Raw genomic sequence first — 27,844 nt, 5'->3', positions numbered from 1 at the left:
CTTCGTTTTGTTACAAGAGTGTATTTTCTGTAAATTGTATTATTGATTAATTAATAATTATTATTGGGCCACAACATTTAGTGTTTTGAATGATAATTATTATGGATCACATTCCGTATCATAATTGATGAGTACTTTTAGCATTTTGGCAGCAGACTTTCAGGAAGTGCTCCACAGTTACCTCCCCTTGACTTAGTGTCCGGGAGGCTGGTCGAGAAGATTCCATGTTAGTGGCGATGGAAGTGCTAGAAAGTTCTTGAATTGATGACTGAATTCATACATAAAGGCTAGTTGTCGACACGGAAATACACAGATTAACAGGAGTACATAACTCTGAATCTCCATCAACGCTTAATCTACATAACCGCTGCCTGACCGCTCACTGTATTCTATTCTGCATGAGTGTTTCTCACTCTCACATCAAGACTTCAGTGAGTTGACATTATACAGTCATCCCTCTCAAAAATGCACTTCACAATACCGTGGATTCGGATAAACCATGGGGTGATCCGTGGCTCCCATAAAAAAAGTTTAACTGCAATCACACCCCTTCACGAAGTCGAAAATAGCTCTACAACAAATATGCTGTTGCACTTCATGGGAAATAACAAACTAGTGAAATTCAGAGCAGATGACACCTGACAATGTTTATCGTACATATCCATTGTGTATCACATGCTTAAAACATGCCAGGTTTTCTCAATAATTATTCACATTATTCTTGGCAACTACGAAAATATTACAACCTAAAGATCCATGGATTCCGATAACTGCATAATTGACTCACTGAAGTTATTTTTAACAATTAAATGGCCAACATTTTGTTTTTTATAATCAAAGTTGCAAGTACCGCGGAAAGTCAGAAGTGTCCTACGTAAAATGTATCCAACAGGTAACAGCCTGAGTTCATTGTCATGTTAAATATGTTTGCAGAAAAACATGCATTATATACTAACCCGATAGCAATATATAACATATCTGTGACAATAACTGCTTAATATACAAAATATTCTGATAATGGAATAGAAATTCTTTGATGAAATATCATTGGATCGCTTTTACCTGTATCACCGTACATTGGACGAAAACATCTTTGTACAGCTGATTGCTATTTCTGGCTCAATTGAATAGCAGGTAGCATAACCGGAACAACATTTAAATTATGTCTAGTGATTTTTTATTGTAAGTTTCCCATTTCCACCTTCAGCGATACGATATAGTTTTGACTGGGTACAATACACAAAATGGCAGTTTTGTTATGTCTTTGGAAAATATGATTTTATTTGGCCTTTGTTCTACATGATCTAATAGATACTATAATGCATCCGATGTCTAGTAACATGAAGGGCTCATCCATGGACCCCAAGACCCGCGTTGACTGTTTTGTGACCCATTAGGCATTACTTTGAATTTGACTCATTTGTATTGTACATGAAACCTCTCATGTGGATGTGTAAATTGTTGCCTTTGCTTTGCTCAATATAAAGAATTGTTGAAAATTTCAAACTTCTCAGTGTTATATATTTTGCCAGTTCTAGGGGGATTTATTACACCTTTCGTCACGGCAATTTTTAACCGTAAAAAAATTGGGGGCTCATCCAGGAAAGTTGGAGGATGAATTTCTGGGTATTTTCCCTCTTGTACACTGACTCGTTCAACGTCGAAAGGTATTTCTTCCATGACTTCTTCGCTGAATGATTCCATTTATGATTTGTCAGGTAGATTCATTTTGTGTGAGGTAGAGACTGATGACTTATCTTCAAAGAGTAGTAGCTCTTCAGGTCTGATAAGTCAGATAGTTTGTCAGGTGGTGATCACATTCTTTCTGGACAGCAGCTTATTAGTGCACAGGGTGATGATGTTGAAGTGCAGAAGTTGGCTAGTAAAGCTGTTTCTTTTGAGGAGGTTAGCAAGGTTCCAGTTTGTTATTACTACAAGGATGATGGTCTGAAGAGGAAATATGGGTCGCTGGATGTTCCTACGGAGGATGAATGGAAATTGTACCATCACAGTGTGGTACCGAAGGTATTTCGAAAGCATGTACTTTCACTGGCACACGAAAGTCCCATGGCAGGTCATTTGGGTGTAAACAAGACTTGTAGGAACATATTGGCACATTTCTTTTGGCCCAGTTTGAGACAAGATGTGGCTGAATTTTGTAAGACCTGTCATGCATGCCAAATTGTTGGAAAACTAAATCAGAAAGTTCCTTCATCTCCCTTGAAACCTATACAGGCTTTTGAGGAACCTTTCAGCAGAGTTATCTGGCTCACATTCGTCACATGTCCCTGTGCCATTATGCACTTTCCTGTCTGTGCCAACCATAACAATCGTACTATAAATTACAACATACAGCAATGAAAATATCGACTTGAAGTCTAAGTTATTGATCACTGAAAACAATGGTGGCTGGTAGTATGAGCAAAGGTCAAGGTTGAATGTCGTCACTCTCAATAGTGACATCATCTGTGCTGTTCTATGACGTGACTATATTTGTAAAATGTGTGTCAGTGACCTCCGTGGTTTTGTTGATGGCAGTAAATGCTTCTAAACCGATGCCGCTGTTTTTATTCTTATTTTATTAAAAATTCTATTCATTATAGCTATAATAGCGGTAACGCTATTTTTTCAGGGCATTATCATTTGCAGAAGTCCTCGGTCTTTTCAACTGCCCTCCTTCGTCGGGCAGTTAATGACAGACCTCGGGCTTCTGCAAATGATAGTGCCCTGAAAAATAGTGTTACCCTTATATTGTGTTGGTCCACTACCTATAAGACTAAGTCTGGAAATCAGTATTTGTCACTATCATGTGAGCTTCTACCAGATTTCCTGAAGCAATTCCACTTCGTAAGATTGTTGCTCCTGTGATTGTCAAGGCTTTGATCAAGTTTTTTACCTTAGTTAGTTTGCCAGATGTTGTTCACTCTGATCAGGGCTCAAATATTATGTCAAAGATGTTTCAGCAAGCTATTTACCACTTAGGTGCTTTTCATCCAGAGTCACAGGGAGCTTTAGAAAGGTTTCATCAAACTTTGAAGAATATGATCAAGACTTATTGTTTTGAGACAGAGAAAGACTGGAATGAGGGTGTGCATTTGTTGTTGTTTGCTGTTGGGGGGTCAGGTTCAGGAAAGTTTAAGGTTTAGCCCCTTTGTATTTGGTCACAGTGTGCACGGGCCACTGAAACATTTAAAAGAACAATGGCTCAATGACAGTCCCGAGATCAATCTCATACACTATGTGTCTACCTTTCAAGACAGACTTTCAACAGAAAGTGAGTTGGCAAGACAAAACTTGAAAGTTTCACAAGCAAACTTGAAGCAAAACTATGACAGGAAGTCAAAAGAGAGAAATTTTACTTGTGGTGAGGATGTATTAGTTGCAAAATTACAATGACAAATTGCAGATACATACATACAGCATCATCAGGTCATCAAACATTTATACCCTGGAAAGTGCATCAGCACAAACATTGTCTTTGCCTTTAATGTGTTTGATCACAAGATTGAACCCTTGCAAGGTCAAACTCCACCTCATAAGTCTCTGATTTTTGTTCTTCATTTTGTGAAGAAAAGTCAAGGGATTGTGATCAGAAAAAACTTCAATTGGCAAAGTGGTGGTACCACAATTTGGTGGAACAATTTCCATTCATCCTCCGCAGGAACATCCGGCGACCTATATTTTCTCATCAAAACACCATCCTTGTAGTAATAACAAACTGGAACCTTGATAACCTCCGCAAAAGAAACTGCCTTACTAGCCAGCTTCTGCACTTCAACATCCTCATCATGTGCACTAATAAGCTGCTCTCTGGAAAGAACATGTTCACCACCTGACAAACTATCTGACTTATCAACAAGTCCTGAAGAGCTACTACTCTCTGAGGATAAGTCGTCTGTCTCCACCTCACACAAAGAATGATCCATAAAAGTATCTGACAAATCATACATGGTATCATTCTGCAAATAAGTCTTGGAAGAAATGCCTTTCGACATTGAACGAGTCACTGCACAAGAGGGAAAAATACCCGGAAATTCATCCTCCAACTTTTCAGTACTAACTGAACTCTCTGGCAAAACAGTGACAATTGGATCAGCGAAACTTTAGCCCCCATAAGATCATTACCAATCAACAAATCGACACCTGGGAGAGAGTCAAGAACACCAACTTTCACCTCACCTGAAATCAGATCTGAGGTCAAATTGACAAAATGGAGAGGAGCAGAAGAATTGCCACCTATACCCTGAAGCAAAACATCTGAGTTAGCTGAAGACTCATCACAAAAAGGCAAAATATCCTTCAAAATCAGAGATTGAAGAGCTCCAGTGTGGTGTTTTGGTCATTCACATTCCAAATTCCGCTTTGAAATTGCACTTTTACATGTAACCAGTATACGCATTTCGTTTCTGAGCTGGAGGGTTTGTTTTTGGGTGAAAGCTGAATAAAAGGGAACCACGTGTGTGGTCCAACGGACTGAGAAGGTGTTAGTCCTTTTCTTCTACATACATAACATATTTGGCGACGAGGATGGCGGCGTTCAGTTTGTCGGAACCTCCGCCGTTTCTTGCAACCCCAGGTGAGCCGCCTATACCTTGGACTCGGTGGATAGAGATGTTTGATAACTTTGCGGTGGCCAGTGGTATACCGGGGGACAAAGGGAAGCAAGCCCGTAAACGTGCTATATTGATACACTGTCTGGGAACTGAGGGGCAGCGTATCTTTAGAACTCTTGGTGAAACTTACACTTACGACGATACTGTAACTGTGTTACACAACCACTTTGTCCACCAACGTAGTGTTATGATGGAGAGGTGGCATTTTCGTCATCGTGACCAGAGGCCGGTTGAGAGTATTCGTCAGTTTGTCTTGGCTCTCACTGAACTCGCGTCTACATGTAAGTTCGGTTTCTTGACTAATGAACTAATTCGTGACGAACTGATTGAAAAGACCACTTTCCAAAGAATTAGGGAGCGTTTATTAATGGAACCAGACACGTTGACACTTGATAGGGATGTTACGTTGTCCGTGCAGATTGAGGAGGCCATTGCGGAGGCGAAGGTGATTGAAAACCGGACACCATCTTTGATCGAAAACAAAACAAGTGTACAGGTTGTAAAGAAACAATCTAGAAATCACGATAAGAATAAAGTGAGGCAATCAACTGTTACATCTGGACATTGCTATTGTTGTGGTTCTTCATCTCACTATGCTAAGGATAAAAACTGTCCCGCTATGGGAAAGAAGTGTAGAATCTGTGGTAAAGTTGGACATTTTGCTAGAATGTGTAAATCAAAAAGTTTAGTCAAGATGGTGTCTTCAAATAGTGATTCTATGGACAAGGATTATCCTCACACTGAAGTGTATTCTGTGAACGCCGAAGCAGGACAATTTAAAACTTGTCAAGTGAACATTGACAGTAAGCCAGTGACATTGCTGATTGATCTTGGATCCAAAGTGTCTATTTTGAATGCAGCTCTTTATAAATCAATGTTTCCTCAGCACGTGCTGCAGCCTGCCAACCAAACTTTACTTGGATATGACGACTCCGTTTTGCCCATACTGGGTATGACTTACCTGGACGTGGTCTTCGAAGGTCAAGTTGTGCGGGGTCATTGCTTCTAATAATTGTGTCAAGGAAAGGATCCTGTTTACTAGGGGTTGATCTCTTTGACAAACTCCAGTTCGAAATCGACAAGGGATGAAAATTCAAACAGTGGGAAATGTGCCAAGTGGCATTTACGAGAAATATCCATCAGTCTTCTCCGGATTTGGACTTATAGAGGGGTATGTGCATAAGCCTAGTGTGAATCCAAATGTTGCTCCGGTGTCACAAAAGCTGCGCCGAATTCCTCTCTCTGTACGGGATGAAGTTGTTACTGAACTTAGAAGGCTAGAAAGCCAAGGAATCATCGAAAAGATAAATTCTTCACCCTGGATCTCCAACCTGGTAATTGCTAGACGTAAAACTGGCGAGATACGTCTGTGTGTTGACTTAAAGGAGGTTAATAAATGTGTGTTTCCGGATAAATTCCCATTACTGTCCATGGAAGAACTTGCTTCTGAATTTCATGGATCTACAGTTTTCTCAAAACTTGATCTCCGCCGTAGCTATCTCCAAGTGAAATTGAAGGAAGAATGCCGCTACCTGACTGCATTCATCACTCATGAGGGTGTGTACCAATACTGCTGTATGCCCTATGGACTCTCCTCAAGTCCTAGTGCTTTTCAGAAGATTTTGTCAAGCATTCTATCAGGCATTAAAGGTGCACCAAACCAAATTGATGACATTGTGGTACATGGTAAAGATCAACAGGAGTATGATTATAGACTAGACATGGTGCTTCAGAGACTTGATCAACATAACGTCACTGTGAACGCAGATAAATTCACATTTTCTGCTAGTGAAATTGACTTTTTTGGATACCGGGTATCAGCAAGCGGTATCCTGCCTACAGTCTTGAACGTGAAGGCAATTGTTGACTTGAAGAAACCTGAGACCCGTGCAGAGCTTTTGTCGTTTCTTGGGGCTGCAAACTTCTACCTCAAGTTTGTCCCAAACTTTGCTGACAAAGCCGAACCACTTCGTAAACTGCTGCGGAGGGATGTCCCATGGGAATGGGGTGACTCTCAAGCAGTGTCATTTGAAGGTCTCAAACATGACATTGCATCCCCGCCAATTCTTGCTCATTTTGACCTGACGGCGGACACATTTGTGTCTGCGGATGCTTCTGGTATCGCTGTTGGAGCGGTGCTGAGTCAAATGATCCATGGGGAAGAACGACCAGTCGCCTTTTGGTCTAGGACTCTGACTGAAACAGAAAGGAAGTACTCGACAGGGGAGCGTGAATCCCTTGCTTGCATATATGCTTGTGAACACTGGCATATCTACCTGTTTGGTAGGAAGTTTGTCAGGCACTGACCACTCTACTAGCGACATCGGGATCAGGTCATCGGCCATTGACAATATACAGGTGGTCGGATCGTCTTCACCAGTACAACTTTGATGTGCAGTATGTCACTGGGAAGAACAATCAGGTACCTGATATGCTAAGTAGGCTCGTCAGGGACGAGATTTCACCGGCGGCGGAGGATCTTTCTCAGGAGGAGGAGAACAGAGTTTTATCAGTTCTGTTAGATTCTCTTGACCAGCTCGTTACTCCTGCAGAGCTCAAGGAGTGCTCAAAGTCTGATGACACCCTGTGCTCACTGCGGGTATTCATTGAACAGGGTTGGCCAAGTAGGTGTCCTGAGAAGTTTGCTGTATATTACAAGATGAAGGATGAACTATTTATTTTTGACTCCTACTGCGTCGGACGGGGATATCGAGCTGTTATCCCCGAGTCTCTTAGACAGAGAGTCTTGAATATGGCCCATCAGGGTCACCCAGGCATTGTGCGTACAAAACAGAGGTGTAGAGAATCTCTTTGGTGGCCTGGCATTGACCGCCAAATAGAACAGTTTGTGAGGGATTGTGAGCCTTGTGTACTCAGTGAAAAGTCCTTGAAGCCAGCGACTCCGCCAGCACTGTCCATTCCGTGGCCTAAACAGCCATGGCAACAGTTGCAGATCGACATCTTTGGCGAAGTCCAAATTGCTCCTCAGAACAAGAGATTTTTAGTCGTGGTGCATGACTTACACTCCAAGTGGCCAGAAATCGCTGCTACTGGCACCGTCACGTCGGAAGTTGTGATAGACATTCTCACTAATCTCTTCACTCGTTGGGGTGTACCAGAAGTCATTATTTCGGACAATGGTCCACAGTTCACTTCGCACGTTTTCAAGGAATTTCTGGACAATTTGGGCATTGAACATCGTTTGACGTCACGATATAACCCTCAAAGTAATGGTGGAGTAGAGAGATTCAGCAGAGTGATTAAGGAAGGCCTGAAATCAAATATGGTGGCTGGAAAATCCTTCAGTCAAGCAATCCAATCAATTCTGTTAAACTACAGAGCAACAGCTCATGGCCTAACACACAGAACCCCCTCGGAGCTGATGTTGGGGTGAAACATTAAGTTGCCACTTGACAGACTTCACCCTAGCAAGTCGTCAAACAATCCTGACGTTCTGGCTAGAGATATTGACAACAGACAGAAGAAGTCTGAAAGTTACACTGACATTGCATGTAAACCTACAACCCCGAAGTTCCAACCAGGTGATTGGGTTCGAACATCAAGACCAGTTCGAAGTCACAAGCTGAGCTCAAGTCTGTCCCAGCCTAGACAGATAAAACGCCGGTTAGGGAAGTATTCCTATCAGCTACACGATGGTACCTGTTGGAATGCCCGACATCTCATTCCTGCTAGCGGCCAGCCATCATCACTTGATTCAGTTGTCGATGTGCTTCCTGCTGATGAGACTCGACCCCAGAGAACTCGCAGACCTCCGGTCTACTTGTCTGCGTATGATTGCACTTGAACTTTTGAAAGAGGGGAAATATGTGGTGTTTTGGTCATTCATATTCCAAATTCCGCTTTGAAATTGCACTTTTACATGTAACCAGTATACGCATTTCGTTTCTGAGCTGGAGGGTTTGTTTTTGGGTGAAAGCTGAATAAAAGGGAACCACGTGTGTGGTCCAACGGACTGAGAAGGTGTTAGTCCTTTTCTTCTACATACATAACATCCAGTATCCCTCAAGATAATAACGGGCCGTGGGGTAGAATTATCTCCCATAAGTGACACAGAACCCTTATACACAAAGGGCAAAAACTCCTTCCTAACTACAGAATCTGGAGACTTACTCTCACAGACAAAACTCTCCTCAGAACCACCTGGAAAGAAAGGCTTAGGTGCAATGGACACAAAAGCATTTGGGGAACCTGTAGCCTTATTTTTAAACTGGAGTTTGTAACATGCAGACACCAAATGACCTGGCTTCTTACAATACGCACAAACAGGATCACAACCACTGGTAGTCTTAGGCTTAGACTGAAAAGTATGTGACTGCTTGCCACTAGAATTTGAACCTGTTCTAACACCACTGAAACCTGCATGTCCTGAAGTGTTAACCGGGGAAAAGCCCTTTTGGCCAGAAAACTTTGTATTACCCGAAGACTTAAAAGAACTCTTGTGAGTCAAACAATAATCATCTGCCAACATTGCTGCCTTATGTAAGTCATCAACCTTTTGTTCATCCAAATAAGTCTTAAGGTCAGCATGAACACTCTGCTTGAAATCTTCCATCAACACTAACTGTCTCAAACCATCAAAATCTGTGACTTCCTTAGACCCACACCACCTGTCAAACAATGTTTCTTTTTCTCTAGCAAACTCTACAAAAGTCTCATTGTCCCTTTTGTGAGCATTTCTGAATTTCTGACGATAAGCCTCAGGTACTAACTCATAAGCTTTCAAAATTGTTTTCTTGACAAGATCATAATCTGAGCTTTGTTGTACTGACAAGGCTGAATAAGCATCCTGAGCTTTACCCTTCAAAACAGTTTGCAACAGCATAGTCCACGACTCCCTAGGCCACTTAAGATTTTCAGCAAATTTCTCAAAATGTAGAAAATATTTGTCCACTTCCTTCTCATTAAAAGGAGGTACAAGCCTAGCATGCCTTGCAATGTCAAAAGTGGAAGAATCTGAGGACTGAGAAGGGTTTTCAAGTTTTTTCAAGGCAATTTCTTTGTCAATTTCTAATTTCTTCAATTCTAATTCCTTTCTGTTTCTGTCTCTTTCTATTTCCTTTTCTATTTCCTTCTCCATCGCTAACTTTTTCAATGCCCTTTCCTCTTTTTCTCTTTCCTTCTCCATCTCAAACTTTTTCATTTTCATTCTTTTTCTTTTTCTATTTCCATCCTTTTGAGTTCTTCCTGTTTTCTATTTTCTTCCTTTTGAATTTGTAATTGGATCTCAAGTTTCTTTATTTCTAATTGATCTGAACCTTCCTCTGGCACCATTTCCAAAACATCATCTTAAAAAATTCCTTCATAAACATAGTGGTTCCAAACAATTTTCAAAATTTGAAATTTCCTCATAGCAGGTTTGGCTTCAAGTTTGTGATGTGAAGAAATCTGCAATAAATCTGATTTCCTCAACTGACTAATTGTCTCAGAGTCAGGGGACAATACAAACTTCTCAAGTTCAAACACCATTTTGCTGGTTCAACAATTAACTTGTGCAAAATTGCAGAAATTTGGAATATATTTCACAAAAGGTCTCAAATGTCAAATGAATTCTATCCCGGACGAGCCCCCAGTATTGTTACGGTTAAGAATTTACCGTGACAAACTATTTACGAAATCCCCTTGTAAACAAGCAAAACAGAACAAAGACAAGTTGTTTACGTTTAAATAATATATTGTTAAACCACGAGAGCGAGATATACAGAGTCACAAGTCAATATATATCAATGCTGATTACAAATACATTTCAAGAGAGACAAAATCTAAGTCAGTGGGTCAATACAATATATCAAACTCACCAAAGTCTTGATGTGAGAGGGAACAGCTACGGCAAAATGTAAACAAAGCGATCGGTGCGGAATTATTACATTATACAATAGCTGCTACATCTGTAAAGCCGATCTGCACTGGATGTCAGATACCCAACTGCACTGACAGTTTATGCTGTGCAGCTGAAGTTATCGCAGATGATGATGTTGAACACCAGTACAACATAGCTAGTTCCACTCTACAGGATTGGAGGAAGGCGCAAGGAAGGGATCCAGTACACATCGCCGGAATATATCACCAGAAGATACCAGAGGATATCCCTGCAGGTCTGGTCAGATAGTTCAGTCACCTTCAGATACAACAGGGAGTGTTATACAGAATTACTATGATGGATGCTTATGGAGAAGAGAAGAAGTTCTTCCTGAAGAATTTATCAAGAGAGCAGTATGTGGATTCCATGATGAGATGAGACATCTTGGCTGAGATGGGACTTTATCTCTCAGCAGGGATATTTAATGGCCTGGTATGGTGATCAGCGGATTAAAAAATGTAACAAATGCCTCAGAAAAACACCAGCAGAGAGCAGAGCCAGTCTTCAAGATCACATATATTCAAGGGGGTGTATTGCTGTAGTATTCATCTACATTTCCCAGTGTAGATTGTCTTGTTTATAGGTTTGTCTAAACCAGCAATTACAACAATTGTTTTGAAAAATGAAAACTCTATGTTTCCACAATCCATCTCCTGGCACCTCAGTACATCCAGAAAAGACAATTTGATGTTTCATTGCCAAATTTGATTCACCAAGCCGATATCCTGTTTCTCCTGCATGACAGGCTGAGACACAAAACCTACAAGTATTCCTTGAATATCCTTGATGTCGCCAGTAGCTACAAAGAAGCCAAACTGCAGGCGACCAAAGATTTGAACGCAGTTGCCAGAGCTTGGGAACGCATCTACATATGTAGTCGCTTGACCTGGTCCGTCATGTTGAAAGTCGATCCCAGACACAAATTCATGGGAACCATGCCGCAGCTGCTGTCCAAGCAATGACATCAGTGTGAGACGAGGTATGGCGAGAACTCACTGTAGTCAAGCCATCGTCGAGAGATTCAATCGCAGCAAACGCCTGTTCTTGCATCAGTATTCACAGGATTTAATCAATCCGAGAAACAAAAGCATGGAATGGGTCACATACTTGCCGCGAGTAGTGGATGCCACCAACCATAAAATCACCAGACTCTTGGGCAAGAGACCCGTCGAAGCCATCAAAATTAAATCTGTCGATTTGTCACCAACAGCAGTCACAATAAAATGGAAGAGAAACCATTAGCAGACCATGACAGCTTTAAGTACTTACAGCAGCCGAGCAAATACAAGCCGAGCAGAAACCGCACCACCGAACCGATATGCTCCATGAAAATGCACAATGTACACCTGGTTAACATCAAAGATGGCCTCTTGTATCTCTTGAAAAACAGACCTCCAAGAGCATTCATCAGAGATGTATTGATGATTGTACCTCGCAACATGGTCCCTTACACATCACTCACGTTGCAATGATCGTTCTCTTAGCCGTTTATGTTGACAATGTCTCAGTATGTCAAAGTGTGCAACTCACCCTGAAATTGATTGTTTCTCTTTATTTTTCAAAGTCTAGTCAAAAACATCAATTCTAACAACCAAAAAAATCATCCCTAGACCGACCCCATGCTCGCTTTGAGGTGTGTATCTTGAAAACTATCCCATGATTTTACTCACATTTTTGCATGCACCTCGATAAGTAGTATACACAAGGGGGCCAGGGGATAAGGCGCTTCTCAATACTCATACTTGTGTTAACTTCAGCACGTGCACAAATCTACTAATTTATGGGTAAGCTTGTATAGTTTAGCCTCTTCATTCTTTAAAACTTCATGGGTTTTCTCACTTGGGCAGTCATAGGCTTGGCCTGTGATTTGGACTTTTATTGTTCTCTAGGGTCAAATGGTCATTTTAGTCATGTGGGGTCAAGCTTTGAGCTTTTGGCTGATCAGTCAGGCTATTTCTCCGTTCTGCCAAGGAGCATACTTTTTCTGCACTAGAGCACATAGAGTAAGTTCACTTATTACTTTATCTGGAATCTTAGCTTCAGGTCATAATGTATTTTAATCATTGTTATATGTTGTATTTTACATAGTAGTTTATTATGTTGTAAGGTACTTAGTACTCAACTTACTTGGGTACGTGCACAGGTATATACCAAGTGTATTCCACATGATATGCATATGTAAATTTTGTATGTGTAAACGGGTTAGAAGTACCCCATGTACCATGTATGTATATACATTATTTCTGGAAATATATAGTGTAATCTGCACATGCTAGTGTAAGAGTACCAATACCATTATACTATATTTATACAAAGGGCTTATTTACTGTACAGCTGAGATAATCCAGCCTTTGTCCCTGAGATGCGGTAATGTATTCATGCGCATGGTCTTTATATAAACCTGATGCGAGCTTCTAACTATATATTAAGTAATCTCTTGTTTTCGCGAAATAACCACATTTGAGGTTTTCCTTTTGGAGGGACAGGTTTTACTTTTAACGAGAATGACCTCTTCCCAGGGTTTACTTTCCATTAGTAAGACCACTTCTTTACTTCTCCTAACTTTATATGAACATCAACATTCAAATGAAACAGTGTTTGAAATTAATTGAAAAATATCGTTCAAGATTAAACTTACAATACAAAGGTTTTGAAAGTACAAATGTTTTCCAATGTGAGATTGGAACCGCAAGTCTCAAATTTGTAGGAAGAAGCTCTGCCCTACAGCTGACAAAAGTGCTGTGGTTAAATTATCTACTTATAGTCACTATAATTTTAATTGGTTTTACGCACGCTTCAGTTATTGTTATGTAGCTTCATTAAATGATCATCTACATTGTAATTATCCATCACTGACGGTATATATGTTAGAGAAAACACTTCTCCGGTTTTACATTGTCTACCAAAACATCAGAGGTGTGTTTTCTTCTGTATGTAAAGGGTAATATGTTTTATCTAAAGGGATTTGTAATGCAGAAATGAATTGTAAATCTTGAAAGTATCATAAATGATATAATTATACATGTATTGTGTTTAAGTACTGTCATGTTTATGATTGAATTATGTGTTTTCAGGGCAGATCTGAGGACCAAATAAATCCCTCAGACCATAGAAGTACTCCCTTGTCTTTCTGACAGCATGAGTACTCTGGTTACACTGACAAGTGTTTCACTAGCAAAAACTGACAGAACTGAAGAACCAATGTCCATCATATACTACTATATGCACAAATAGATCAAATGATATAACTGAGGAAGCTCGATTTTTACGGCTGAATCTCAGGCTACACTATTAGCCTTAGAGTTTGTTGAAGCATCATCCAATAGCAGCGTCATCATATTTTCTGATAGTCTATTGTGCTTACAGGCAATACAAAATAGAAAACTGGATCATCCATTACCCAAAGCATTTAAGAAACACCTCAATTTATCTTTAGCTAAGATAGATATAGAGTTTCAGTGGCTGCCAAGTCACGTTGGGATCAGTGGCAACTGTGAGACTGATGCGTCAGTAAAAAGCTGCTCTGGTGCCACTACAAAATCTCCATATTCTGACCATCAGCCCTCCATTGGACAGAATCGCTGGATGCCAAATCCTTTCAGTATGCAGCTGCTACCCGTTGGAACTCTCTGCCGCTTGATCTAAAACTAGTACCAACTCTGCTACACTTCAAAAAGAGACTCAAAACACACCTTTTTCAAAAATATGTTTCATAAATCCATGTATTATCTTGCACATATGACCTGTGACTTGTCAACGCTTTGAGCATTGCCTTTGTGCAGTGGAAGTCATTGCTACATAAATACTCTTATTATTCTGGTCTCTCTCGACATGATGAAGTTGTACTGCACGGTGCCACATTGGACATACTCATTATACACATTCATTTTATTAAAAGGTGAACAGTCACCATTTTACCATCTTGCCATAGTCACATAACAATCAAACCCACATTGCTTGAAAGCATTGATTTTGTAGTTGTCATGCCTGAGCAGACAGACTTGAAAATGACAATCGGCTGTAAGGTTGAATCACTCTTACTGAATATGCAGATGTAGTATCACATATTGTTGGTGTATATGTGAAATGGAGTATAATGGTTTATGTGCTATAATGTAAAGGTATCATGTGTCGATGTTATATGCATTGTTGGTGTATAAGTGAAATCGTTATGTCAGTGCAAGTATCATGTTTCATGTATCATGATGTGTGAATGTTATATGTTGTGGTACAATAAATTTCAGAACAAGCTGCACTTAATCCCTTGTAAATTGCCCCCATTGTTAGCTTGTTAACCACAAGTGATGGCTTCACACCTTGAAACAAAAGGTAGGGGCCACTGTCAGGACAATCAGTTCTGATTAGTTAAGATGTTATTGTGTCTTGACATAATGGTAACTTACATAGACAACATTTTTACTATCAAATCATAATTCCATGCAATACAGCAACTAATATCTCTTATTTTTTGTGGATTACATGACTGCACATACTGGTATGCATCACATTTATCTAGAAATATAAGTTTTACAGCCGACAATAAGATCCTAACGATGCATTATGCAGCTGACCTTACCAGCGACATCCCTTTACTGTTCATTAATGCAGCGCAACAACTGATGTGCATAACATTTGACGAAAGGATGAGTGTTTCATATTAAACCCAATTATGAATAATGAATAAAAAGGTCTAAAAGTCTGATGAAAATGAATTTTCATAAAACTGTCAAACAATAACTATTTGCATTTAATTACTTACCTTTAGTTACAAAGAACGATTTGCGTGTAGAAATGCCCTGATTTCAAGCAAAAATGTGGTAGCAGATGATGTTATTCCTATTGCAGCTGAATTACCAGGTGCGGAATTACTGCACTTGATGGTAGCATTTGTTACATTTCATCCCTTTCTAATAAATCGTGTGTATTTATTGTGCTGTCCTTGGGAACTGTGCTATGAAGGCTGAGCGGGTGAGATCACTGACAGGCAATAAGGGGCCTTCCTTGGCTAATACTGGGTATTGCATACAGAGCACTTTACTCACATGTGACATCCACTGAGACACTGGAGCTGTCAACAGTCCCGTGTGTATTGGAAGCCTGACACTTGTAGGATCCTGTCTGTGACCTGTCAGCCACTGGTAGTGTCAGTGTAGCTCCATCACTGTGGGGTGTCCCATCCTTGAACCACTTGTAAATACACGCAGGTTTGCAGGTGGCTGAACACAGGATACTTGGTACACTCTCTTGACCTTCCCTCCTGGTGTAGGACAGAGTGGAGGGTTGTACTGTCACAGCATAGGGACCATCTGTCAGAAAGGAAGAACAGTGTAAGAGATTAAACCAAAGTATGTACACACAGGTGGTGGAACACAGGATACCTGGTGCACTTTCAGATACACATAATAAGATTTTAAGATTTCAACACATTTTTAGTTTCAAATTTTGATGTCCATAAAATACTCTACTTATTTCTTGAATACTTTTAAGCTTAGATATCAAGGTCAAGACAAGCGCCATAGTGAATACATTTAAGACAAACTTCGGGCCAAGTCTGATAACACAGCCCACCCCACTACTTCCCCTCTCAACTGTTTATACATGGCAGTCACTTCAGGAGGACAGGCCTTGATTAATGTGGAAGGTCTTCAATATAGAATTTTACTGTGTATCTTTGCACATATTTATTTTTCGGTTGATCTTCTGGTGATGCATGTCATGACTGAATGATGAATGCAAGGAATTCCACAGCTATTTTAAGCGTGCCAAGGTTGTTGGACACAATCTGATATTTGAGGTTGAATTTGTTGATGGTGATGTACTGCTGGATGGTACAGCAATGGGAATTAACCAGGTGAAGTCCTTTACCAAGTCTGCTCAGAGTTTCTGAGAAGCCATTCCATTGTGTGTACATGCGGTGTGTGGAACAGAATAGCAATCCAACCGACTCCTGACATGGAAGAAGATGTGGTCTAACAGCCTGACATTGGGGCCGAAGATTTCTCTCCCTCAGATGGTTCCTGATGGTCTGGTCACTGACGTTAGTGCCAGTTGTTGTTACACAAGGACATCCTGACCTTAGCCTCTCACATACTGTCTGGGTCTTTTGGAAGCATTGCTGTAACCTACAGATGACGGATGGACTCACATCGAGCAGCTTCATGCTGTGAAACCCCCTCATTTTGCCAGCAATGGCTCGGTCTCCAATATTGAGAAGTCGATGTTGTGGCACATTGAAAAAGTTTATCCAGTTTCATTACAATGGGCCTTTTTAAAGCCAAATGTTGCACACAAATTTGGCACGTGCATATTGAGGACAAGTGAGCAAATGCATGTTCTTCATTTTTAAGACTGCTGTGAGGCGTAGATCACAAGCAAAAATTCCATGAAACTTAAGTGATTCAAACAGGAGATTTCATAAGTCCAAAATTATTCAAATCCTTTGTTTTGTTTAGCAAAGGCTACATTAAGAAGTGTAGTCTCTGAATTCAGTGTACCAAACTACCACAAGTTCCAGCTTTTCAATGAATCAAACTAACACTGCCATGAAATGCCAGTGTTCCCTAAATTTTTTTGATGAGTTTATTTACATCATTGAATTTTCTGTCCCTCTTGAGTGCAACAAGATTGGCAGGAGTCAAGAAAAGCATGCAGATAAACATGCAGACCTCGCCTTTGAAATGTCGCGAGTGCACTCCAAGTACAGTACACCGTCATCAGACTCCCAATTGTTCTCAGTGCCCTTGGTTTGTTAAATCCTGATCTCTTGGCGCAGATGAGGAGAGTGCCCAGCTTCTCCACCAGAAGCACAACCCTTCAGGACTGGTGGAAAGAGTCATTTGAGTTTGCAGATCTGACTTCAAGAGATTTCTGAGATTGGATTTCAGATACTTGCCCATTTATTTCGTAAATTCTTGAATCGCTGGATTCTGTTTTGCAACAACAAGATGAAGACATCCCTAAGTTAATAACAGTTTATTTCCATTGGCTGATGAAACTTAACCAAAACTCAGTTGGAATGAAACTGATCAGATCAGAGTTATTTCAATTCTCAGTTGTATAAAAAATCCAGTATACTTTTGATAGTCATACACCTTTTTGTGTTCATATGTTAAACTGTCAAAAATTCTAATCAGCTACCAATAACATGATCACTAACATTCGATTCTTTTGGGGATGACATATTTATCTTTCTGCCAAACTTAAAACGAAAAATACAAATAAAAAAATCACGTAGAGCAAAACTGCAGCAATTGACAACCTGTTTATTGTTTGTGCAGTTTCCAGAAAGAATACCAGAGATACCAGCCCAGTACTCTTTCAAGTATGGTCCAGAGAGACACAATACTATATGAACGGTCTAGCCAAAGTTGTTGCCATAGAAAAAGGAAACAAATTCATTATCTATAAAATCCCTAAATAGCAAGAGGCAACGCTTCAGCCTTTGATTAATAAATGTACCCAGTTTAGATGAAATGTATTTCTTATGTGATACGTGATGCATAGCGGCATGCTTAACAAATACAAATAAGCTGTTTGTCAGGGGAATACAATATTTTTACATTTCACTGACAAAACAACCATCAACATCATTTGAGCAGCATTAATGCCAAAGTTCAGATTCTTGAGTCTCACAATTTCACAATAATCCTTTACAGGGAAAAAGATTCATTTTTGTAAAGACAAAGTGAAAATTTCAGATATTGGTGAAAATGTATTTAAGCATGCTCATACATAAGCAACATTTCACCTATTTTAGACTATCTGAAATAATGGATAACATAGGAGGACTACATTCTACACCAAAACCACGAAGATTCAGTTGTATCAGTAAACTTGTATGGAGGATGAGCTTCATCTTCTGTTTCATTCACAAGGAAGAACTCTTAAACTTACACTGTGGCTCCATGTTGTACAGCTGGCTCCACTCTGACTCCAGGCCCTGAGTTTCTCTCGCTCTACATCTGTAGCTGTGACTGTCCCGGGAATTCACTGTAAAGGCGTAGGGGGAACCAGGGGAGGTAACTGTGATGCCAGCATTGTCACGCTGCCAGGTGTAAGTCAAGGTCAGACCATGGTCAGCTGGGACAGTGGTAGAAGTGGAGTTGCAGGACAAGGTGACCTGTCTTCCAAACACAGGGGCAGATGGTCCATTAACAGTTGGTTTGGTGGGCTGACCTACAAACAGATTATTGTGATTAGGCCTAGTATAGTACTGCTTGCAACTTTAAATGCATATAGTGATGTCCCACGAATGAAGCATGTGAATAAATTTGAAAAGAGTTGAAGTACTGGATAAATTTGGTAATGAAACTTCTGTCAATAAATGATAATCAATTCAATTCAGTATTAATCTTGCAACTTGAGGCAAAGGAAATGGCCAGTCATAAAGAGAACAAAACTCAGGAAACATGCACTAAAATTATAATGTTATGATGCATTATAAAAAACAGTTTGTTTTAAACACCAAATTAAACAGTCTAATTACAACTTTAATCCACATGCTTTAAAAGCAATCATTTAGTCCATAAATTCAAGCTGGACAGCAAAAAGATCAGATTTCTCCTGAAAAACTAATATAATGACAGTTTCTTTGCATTTGTAACAATCAGTCTTTAACAACTCACACAACTACTATTACAACTACTGTATGTAGTTTTATGCGTCTCTCAACAGTAATTTGGTCTGATGTACACTTCTTTGTAGCAGTGTTAACCATACAGGGGTATTTTATTTTGGAGGTTGCTAAATTACTGCCATATTAATTTTCAAAATATCATTTTATTTTATTGAATTTGCTACTGACTATGTAAGTTGTTCACTGGTCACGAGGAGGGTATGGGTTGATGTACCCTTGATGTTTTTTTCAAACACTGAGGGTACATCAATCCATGGGCCCTGATGGAGCAGTGAAGAGTGTATTTATCTTACTGAACACCTCCAATGTTAATTTTGAACTGCTTGAAGCATGGGTATCGGATAATACACTTCATCCAACCTGTGTGAATCAAACGATTCAGATAGTGCATCTTGCTGTTTTTCCTGCAGGTATTGTCTTTGTAAAATTGCCATGGTGTAATTCCCCTTCTTAATATTCACAGGGACTACATTTGAATGTTTAGTCAAAATGCATTTCATTGGATTGCAAAGCAAATGTTTTTGTAGTCATCGCCAGATTTTGGAGACGCATGGCAGGTCTTACAAAATTCAGCCAGATCTTGTCTCAAACTGGGCCAAAAGAAAAGTACTTTCAGTACTACAACTTGATGATACAATTTCCATTTGTCCTCCGCACGAACATCGGGCGACCTATACTTCCTCATCAGAACACCATCCTTGTAGTAATAATATACACCTGGAAATTAATCAAGCAACACCCCAATTTTTTCTATTGGAGCAACTTTGAAGTGTTCTGACAATCAAAATATGCCGGGTTGATATAGTTTGACACTTTTTTATTCAACAGACGATCTCTGACAAACAACTTAAAGGGAAAAAGTATCAAGACTTTGCTTTATTGCAACGAAATCCAAATTCTTAAAACTGTCTTAAATTCATGAAAAAATGGACACAATTTACTATTCATCCACAGACGTTGTTGTCAGGTGTATTAACACAAATGTCACATGGAAAGAAAGAACAGTCATCTGAGAGTCTGCACACCGACTTTCATCAATATCTAGTGTGTCCTCCCTGCGCACGCACCACCGATTCCAGACGCCTCCTCATTCCTTGGATGAGTCTCCGGATCTGATTCTGGGGGATCCTGTTCCACTCCTCATGCAGGGCAGCCGTCAATTCGTTGAGATTATGGACTGGTGGGTCTCTCTGCCTCACACGACGGCCAATAAAGTCCCACAAATGTTCAATGGGGTTGAGGTCAGGGCTCATGGCAGGCCATGGAATTCTGTCAATTGCATTTTGCCGCAAAAAATCATTTACAGCATGCGCCCTGTGAGGTCTAGCATTGTCGTCCATAAATATGGGTCTCGTTGCCAGAGGATGGTTCTCAAAATGAGGTACCACAGCCCTGTCAAGAACCTCCTGTTGGTAACGAACACCGTTAAGGTTGCCACGGATGGTAATGATATCCAACTTGCAGTTCATGGAAATGCACCCCCATACCATAACGGAACCTCCCCCAAAGGCCACAGTCTCCTGGATGTTCCGTGGAGCCATTGCTGTGTTCCTCTGCCTCCAGACCCGAGTACGACCGTCCACCATGTGCAGCAAGAACCGGCTCTCATCTGAGAAATGGACCTTCCTCCAAGAGGCAATGTTCCAGTGCAAACGGTCATTACACCAGGCCAGTCGGGCTGCCTTATGGGCTGGAGACAGTCTGGGTCGCTTGATTGGCCTCCTTGCCCGGTATCCTGCAGCTTTCAGACGATTCCGAACAGTCCTGTTCGAGATGGGTCTCCCTGGAAGCCACTCCTGTCTCAACCGAGAGCTCGAGTCGAAGGACCTGCGCCGTACAAGTCTCAGTAAAGCTCTGTCCTCCCGGACTGTGGTCTTCCTGGGTCTTCCTGGTCTAGGCAGGCCTTTAACTTCATTAGTGGCCCGGTATTTTTTCAAAAGTTTTGAAATTATGGAATGATGTCGTCCGATTTGAGTCCCGATTTGTCTTAGAGACATACCAGCATTCCTCATGCCGATTATTTGCCAACGAGTGGCCTCTGATAATTTCCTACGTGCCATGACATTGAAATGAATGAAAAACCGAATGCAATCGACAACCTGCGCTTGTAAACACCCCAGGGAAAAAGTGCATTTTTCGAAAGTTGAGGTTAAAGCAATGCACGTGCGCTGTGCAAGCTTCACGCGCGTCATATCAACCCATGAAAAGCTCATGCTGTATGTCAATACATCAAAATTGAATAATCAATCATCAAAATTACTTCGTTAAACTTTGTTAAGTTTTTATGTGTCTTTGAATTTGGTGTTGCTTAATTAATTTCCATATGTATAGACTGGAACCTTGCTAACCTCCTCAAAAGAAACAGCCTTACTAGCCTTAAGTTGCGTGCTGATTGCACTGGAACTCAGGTTTGAATCCACTTCCGACTGACACTACAAGTAGCACCACATGCATAAACATGCATCATGAACATGCATTGTAGGCTATAACAACTGATGGTGAACATGAACCTCTCTCTATCACTTGCAAAAATGCCACCTCGACAGTACCTGCGGAAGGAACAGAAATGGCAGGCCACTGTAATGCTAGAGGATGGACAATTACAGGAAGCTTTGCCAGGTTCTTCAGAAAGTCCAAAAGCATTATTTCACGTCTAGTCAACCTTTGTCGTCAGACAGGGGGACATTAAAATGATGACTGGTAGAGAAAGACGCCCTAAAACCACCCCCAGACAATAGACCTTCCTGAGAATGATAGCTTTGAGGAATCGGTTTGTCACTGCCCCAGATTTGACAAAGGGATTCTTCAGAGCTTCAGGGATATTTCAAATTCTGCTGTAAGAAACAGGCTCAGAAGCAGAGTTCTGAAGTCAAGGCATCCATTCAAAGGTGTAACCATGACAGCTAACCACAGACGTCTATGTTATCAGTTGGCTCAGCAACGCCAGAACTGCTGGAACAGGCAATGGCGAAGTGTGATGTTAAGTGATGAATCCCTCTTTTGTTAGCACTTCATGGATGATCGATCATGTGTATAATGACACTACAAGTAGAACCATCATTATCGAGTCGATATCATAGAGTAAAATTCTCACCTGATTCAGAGTTGGAAGAAGTATTAACAACATTCCTTTGTGATACTCAAGGAAAGGATAGTAACAAAAGGTGTCTGCATGCGATTAGCAGTGGCCATGACCTTTTCAATAACTCAAGGGCAGCTAATCTTGGTTTTTACGCAAGATGGGAGTGGTTTCCCTTTGCATATTATGCTGTTGCCGTAAAAACTGCCCTGCCCAAATACAATGCATGTTCTGTTGTGACAGCACAGATCTCCACATATATTTCTTTTCGGTCAATGATTTTGTCTTAGCTTATCATTAAATTAATCTACATAACATTTGGATAACGTACACAATTATGTATTTTTTTCCTCTAATTCTAAAATCTAAAATTAAATCTGACGAGAGACAAGAGTTTTAGTCTATGCACTTTAAATATAATACAAGTATTCTCCAAACAGGAAAAATACACTTGCTGAAGTATGTGAAATTTGCGTAAAAAGTTTTTTAACAAAAAGAAAAAATAATCATAAACAAAATATCGTAAAGTAATTAACATACTGTAGATAAGCATTTAACAACACACACAGAATAATATCGTTTTCATATTCCCTCGTCTCGCAATTTCCACAACACTTCCGCAGTCATGTCACCCTTTCATATCTTAACAAATCTAATCATTGTGTGATATATTTGGGATTAACTCCAAATAACACCAACCAGATGCCAAACTATGTTTCATTGACAGCCACTGACAAATCATGGTTCATTTAGGTGTTATATCATAAGGAGATTTTATTTATTTGTTATCTGTTAATTTCTATGATTATTAGGTCAATAACTCAAGACCCAAATTTGTTAATGTATTTATTTGAATTTCAATATTTTCATAAAACATGACTTTTCTGTGGTTGTAGTATCACTTCCTTAGTTCATAAATCATGTTAGAATGTAGAAAAATTAGAGAATAACCCACGAGGTACGAGTGATTATTATATCATTTACCTCTTCCATGTTATCAGTTCCTTCTTCCAGGTTATCTCATTTCCTTCAAAGATTTGTGTGTTTCTTGGTTTTGTTTTTGTTTCGATGAAAATTCTGCAAGGTGCAATTAAGGAAGGAATGTCAGTAATGTGCAGTAACCAGTTCCACGTTTTATTTGCGCAGCATGCTATGCACATTTGCAGAAAACTGTAGACAGGAGTCGAGTTTAAGAAATTTCTATTTCCAACGTTGGAGAGTTCGATCTTAGTTAAGATCGCAATCTTAAATCCATGCTATCTTAAGATTGTCTTTGTGCAAGTGGATTAGGACAATTGTATGGTGATTGTAAAGTTGATTGTAGGGGCCTCAGATTGACTGTAACTAAGACTGCTCTGTGCAAGCGGGCCCTGATCCAGTGTAATTATCACATGTATCAGATCCATCGTCAATAAAAGGAGGATTATATATAAAAATACGCAATTGATACACATACGTTTAATCATTCAATCAGACAATAGTAATGAGATCTTTCAACCTCGAAATAACACCTCTGGCAGAATGCATGTCCAGTTAAAGTTTTGTCCTGTGACAAGTGTAAAACAAACAAATGCACTGTTATATCACTGGACACGTCACGTCCATTATCAATGCCCATCTTCATAAATATTTGGGGGATTCACCTCATTTGTATACATTATAAAAAATCAGTAGTGTGTCACTTTTTGAATTCTGATATTGATTTGTAACAATGTCCAGATTATATTGAAATGTTCAGCAAGCCATTATGTTTGATGTACTAGTAGGGTGAACAAAATGTATATGCAAATAAATACTCTCTCTACTCAATGTTGGATTGGGTTATCCAGGGTAATAATGTAGTGTATTGTAGCACTCCGAGTGCTTTAAGGAAAAATAAACTCGCCATAGAACTTGTTAGTCCTGTGTGTACATTTCATGCATCCTTACGATTATGTCATTCACGATACCTAATCCAGCATATGGATTGGGCAACGATCTAGTCAATAATCAGTCTAGTGACCAAACATGCTCTTCAGAAGTTTAGCCCACACCCCATCACCTGTCATTTCCTCTGTGACAGGTATCTCATGATACGATTGGTCATAGATAACAAATCAGCCACTATATTGAACAGTTGAGATGCCAAACGTTCTATTCGGTAATTTTGATTATGGGATTATGCCCATCCCATGACCCTTTGTCTTACATGTGCAAGGAATAGAATTATACAATATGTATACATGCATGTAGATTTTTCTGTATTAAGTCTAGATGAACCAAACAGACAAAATGTGAATCTGTTCCATGTAAGTCACAAACTAGCTTATTAGTACTTCCCTTAAAATATTCAGTATACACTAGCAATGTATCAGTGAAAATGCATCTTTCATAGAAGATTATTAAGCATGTGCGTAAATTCTTCTTTACTGCCATTGGCATAGATGCCTTGTACAATCTTACCTCACACAATGATATGAGAGGGACAATTGTTTGTATAATGTCTTACATACAAAGAGTACATACATATATATGTTAAGGAAAAACATATGTACATGCAACCAAAGGTATACAAAGTCTATAAGCAATAAAATTACGCAAAAAGTTATGATAAGTATTCACACCTGTTTTCTTTGAACACATATCTTTACAACACAATTAAACAATTAAACAATCAGGACTTGCTCGTATGATGAGACAGTTTCCGTAATCTTCGAAACCTGCCAGGGAAATCAGGTGTGAATGGCACTAATTAGTCTCGCCAAAGCTAGCCAGGCAATCAGCACGGGGTTCCAGGTGTTGAGCAGTGGAGTGGCTCTCTGGCTTAATGAGCTAAATCAAAGATATCATCAGATTGAAAATTTTGAGTAGAGCCAAAATGGATAAAATGTATTCGGCCAGCATTGAGACACTTTGATTCAATCCATTGTGAAATTTTTTCCAAAATATTCTGCTTGCCGTACAGTCGCAAAAGAGATGTTGGATAGATTCTGGTTCAGCCTTGCAAAAAATGCACAAACAGTTGTCAACAATGTGCATCCTGTGTAAACAGGTATTGTCAGGTAGAATTTGGTGGAGTAGTCCGAGCTTGAACGATCTAAGCTTAGGGTCTGGAGCAGTTTTGTGAGCTCTTGTAAATAGGCTAGGCCAGTTCATGTTGATTAGAAGTTCTTCTTCCCACTTTTCAGTGACTTTTAAAGTATCTTCAGCCTGAATTATTACAGAGTAGTTTTTCTTTGAGCCTTTATTACATGAAAAATTATTGTTTATGTATATACGAGGGGATGTCAATAAGTTTTGAGCCTTGAGCATTTTTCAGACCCAGGTGTCACAGCCTATGGTACGACATTGAACCTTGGGGTGTAGCTGATGTGATATATTTTGGTATCCTACTCTCAGAAGTTATTGAACAGCTCACATTGACAGAAAGAGACTAAAATTGAGTACAGAGCAGTAATTAAGTTTTCAGTTCTTGAAGGAAACTTGGCAAAGAACATTGAAGAAAGGCTTTCAGCAGTTTATGGGAAGTCTTCCCCTTCATCTGCTACCATCAAACAATGGGTCAATGAATTTAAGTATGGAAGAGACAGTCTTGAAGATGACCCCTGTCCAGGTCGCCCAACAACAAGCACTAGTCAGGAAAACATTGACAAAGTGCATAGACTTGTGCTGGAAAATCGTCAAATCACACCCCACGAGTTAGAGGAGACCACAGGCATTTCACACGGATCCATCGAGACAATTCTTCATGAACATCTCGTCATGTCTAAGGTGTGCGCAAGATGGGTGCCAAGAATGCTTACAGATGAAATGAAGCAAACAAGTATCACCATAAGCTCTATGATAACCAGATACAACAAGAATCCAGAAGATTTTCACTTTAGGCTTGTAACCTGTGATGAAACCTGGATCCACCACTATGATTCTGAGAGCAAACAAGAATCCATGGAATGGAAATATGTCACTTCTCCCAGGACCAAAAAGTTCAAAGCCTCCAGATCAGTGCAGAAGGTAATGGCGACAGTCTTCTGGGATAGCATAGGCGTCATCCACATAGATTACTTACCAAAAGGAAGAACAATGAATGGGGAATATTACGCTAAATTGTTGAGGCAAGTGCGACAGTCAATCAAGGAGAAGCGCCGGGGCAAGATCAGATGTGGTATTCTTCTACATCAAGACAATGCTGCAGTACACATCTCTCGTGTTGCAGCCGCTGGTGTCCTGGAATGTGGGTACGAAATCTTGCCGCATCCCACCTACTCTCCAGACCTGGCACCAAGTGATTACCATCTGTTCCCAAATCTCAAGAAACACTTGCTTGGTCATAGATTTCAGGATGATAATGAGCTTATTGCTGCTACTGAGGCTTGGTTTGAGGACCAAAATGGCACCTTCTACAGAGATGGCATCAGCGATTGGCAGAAAAGATGGAACAAGTGTCTTGACTCACAAGGGGACTATGTTGAAAAATAAATGTGGTTCACACCAATATTTTGTGTTTTTCTATGCAAGGCTCAAAACATCCCCTCGTATTTGTATTGTTTGTTATTTCAAGTCAGGGACATTTTTAATGCTTAAGTGTTTGAGGTATTTGCTAACTACCCTTATAATGCTTTAAAAATCAAGGAATTGATTGGGAAGTAGTTGTTACGGCATTGTTGCAATGTCATAAAGATGCCCTCAGTATTGAGCAGGCAATAAATACTGCATATATACTTAACATAGAAGTTTTAATTATTAATTCATTTGCTATTTATAGTAATATTTGGGATGTATAGCAGGGGATCTCTTACAAACTCTTCATAGTTATTTGGTTTTATCTTGTTGCTGTACTTGGAAAAGGCAATGCGACAATCGTTTCAGAAGTGCTTTTGAGTTTTTCTAGCAAGCGTTAAGGGAAAGTCACTTCGAAGAAGGCGTATATCAGAAAAGTCACGATTCACATTAATCAAGAAAGTTTTTCATTTCTTTTCAGAGTCAACAATTAGTAGTTTCTTCATCCAGATAATTTTCAAAGAGTCAACATATGCAAATATATCTATCATACCAAGTCCCCCTTGGGATATAGGTTTACAAACAACTGTTCTCTATATTCTGTCTGGTTTATTACCCCAAATGAACCTGAAAAGAATATTATTCAACTTTCTAAGGAATCTGTCAGGTGGATTTGGGAGTGTAATGAAAAGGAAGTTGATTTTTAAATGAGCATTAATTTCATTACAGCAGTCTTGCTTAATAGTGTTATTCTTCTTTTCATCCATCTTTTAATATACTGAAAGGCAAAAAGAAACATCGTAGTTTTCAGTTCATGAAATTTATATCAATGACATAGCAAGGTCAACTGTTTTTCACTTGATAATATCAACCAACATTTATGAAACATTATGTAAAGTGAAAAAGGTAAAGTTTTGTCCAAAAACATTTCCCTTGAAAATTTGATTACTTTTCACTGTTTTTGGACAAGGATCATTTCACCCAAACTCAACATTGAAAGTGCATCCCATGTGCATCCAGGGTATAAATTGCCACCCTGATTGCTCACACATCAGTAGTTTCCTGACTACAGCAGCTAGGCCACGGTTAACAAGAGATCAACGTCAACAGGCCATCGGACGTCTTCATGCTGGGCAACACGCTTCTGTCATCGCCATTGATTC

General features: G+C 39.8%; 1 protein-coding gene across 1 annotated transcript in view; it reads right to left on the bottom strand.

Moving 5' to 3' along the window:
• The window catches only part of LOC137287174 (B-cell receptor CD22-like), a 129,368-nt gene that overhangs the window by 64,015 nt on the left and 37,509 nt on the right, over positions 1–27,844 (bottom strand). The window contains exons 4-5 of the mRNA XM_067819347.1: positions 18,385–18,666; positions 15,534–15,797 (exon numbers count right to left, since the gene is read on the bottom strand). Coding sequence (XP_067675448.1) covers positions 15,534–15,797; positions 18,385–18,666 — 546 coding nt within the window. The remainder of the gene's footprint in view (positions 1–15,533; positions 15,798–18,384; positions 18,667–27,844) is intronic.

This window comes from Haliotis asinina, chromosome 1 (genome assembly GCF_037392515.1).
Source record: "Haliotis asinina isolate JCU_RB_2024 chromosome 1, JCU_Hal_asi_v2, whole genome shotgun sequence".
NCBI lineage: Eukaryota > Metazoa > Mollusca > Gastropoda > Lepetellida > Haliotidae > Haliotis > Haliotis asinina.
The sequence above is the reverse complement of the archived record's forward strand: the minus strand, read 5'-3'. Positions and strand labels throughout refer to the sequence as shown.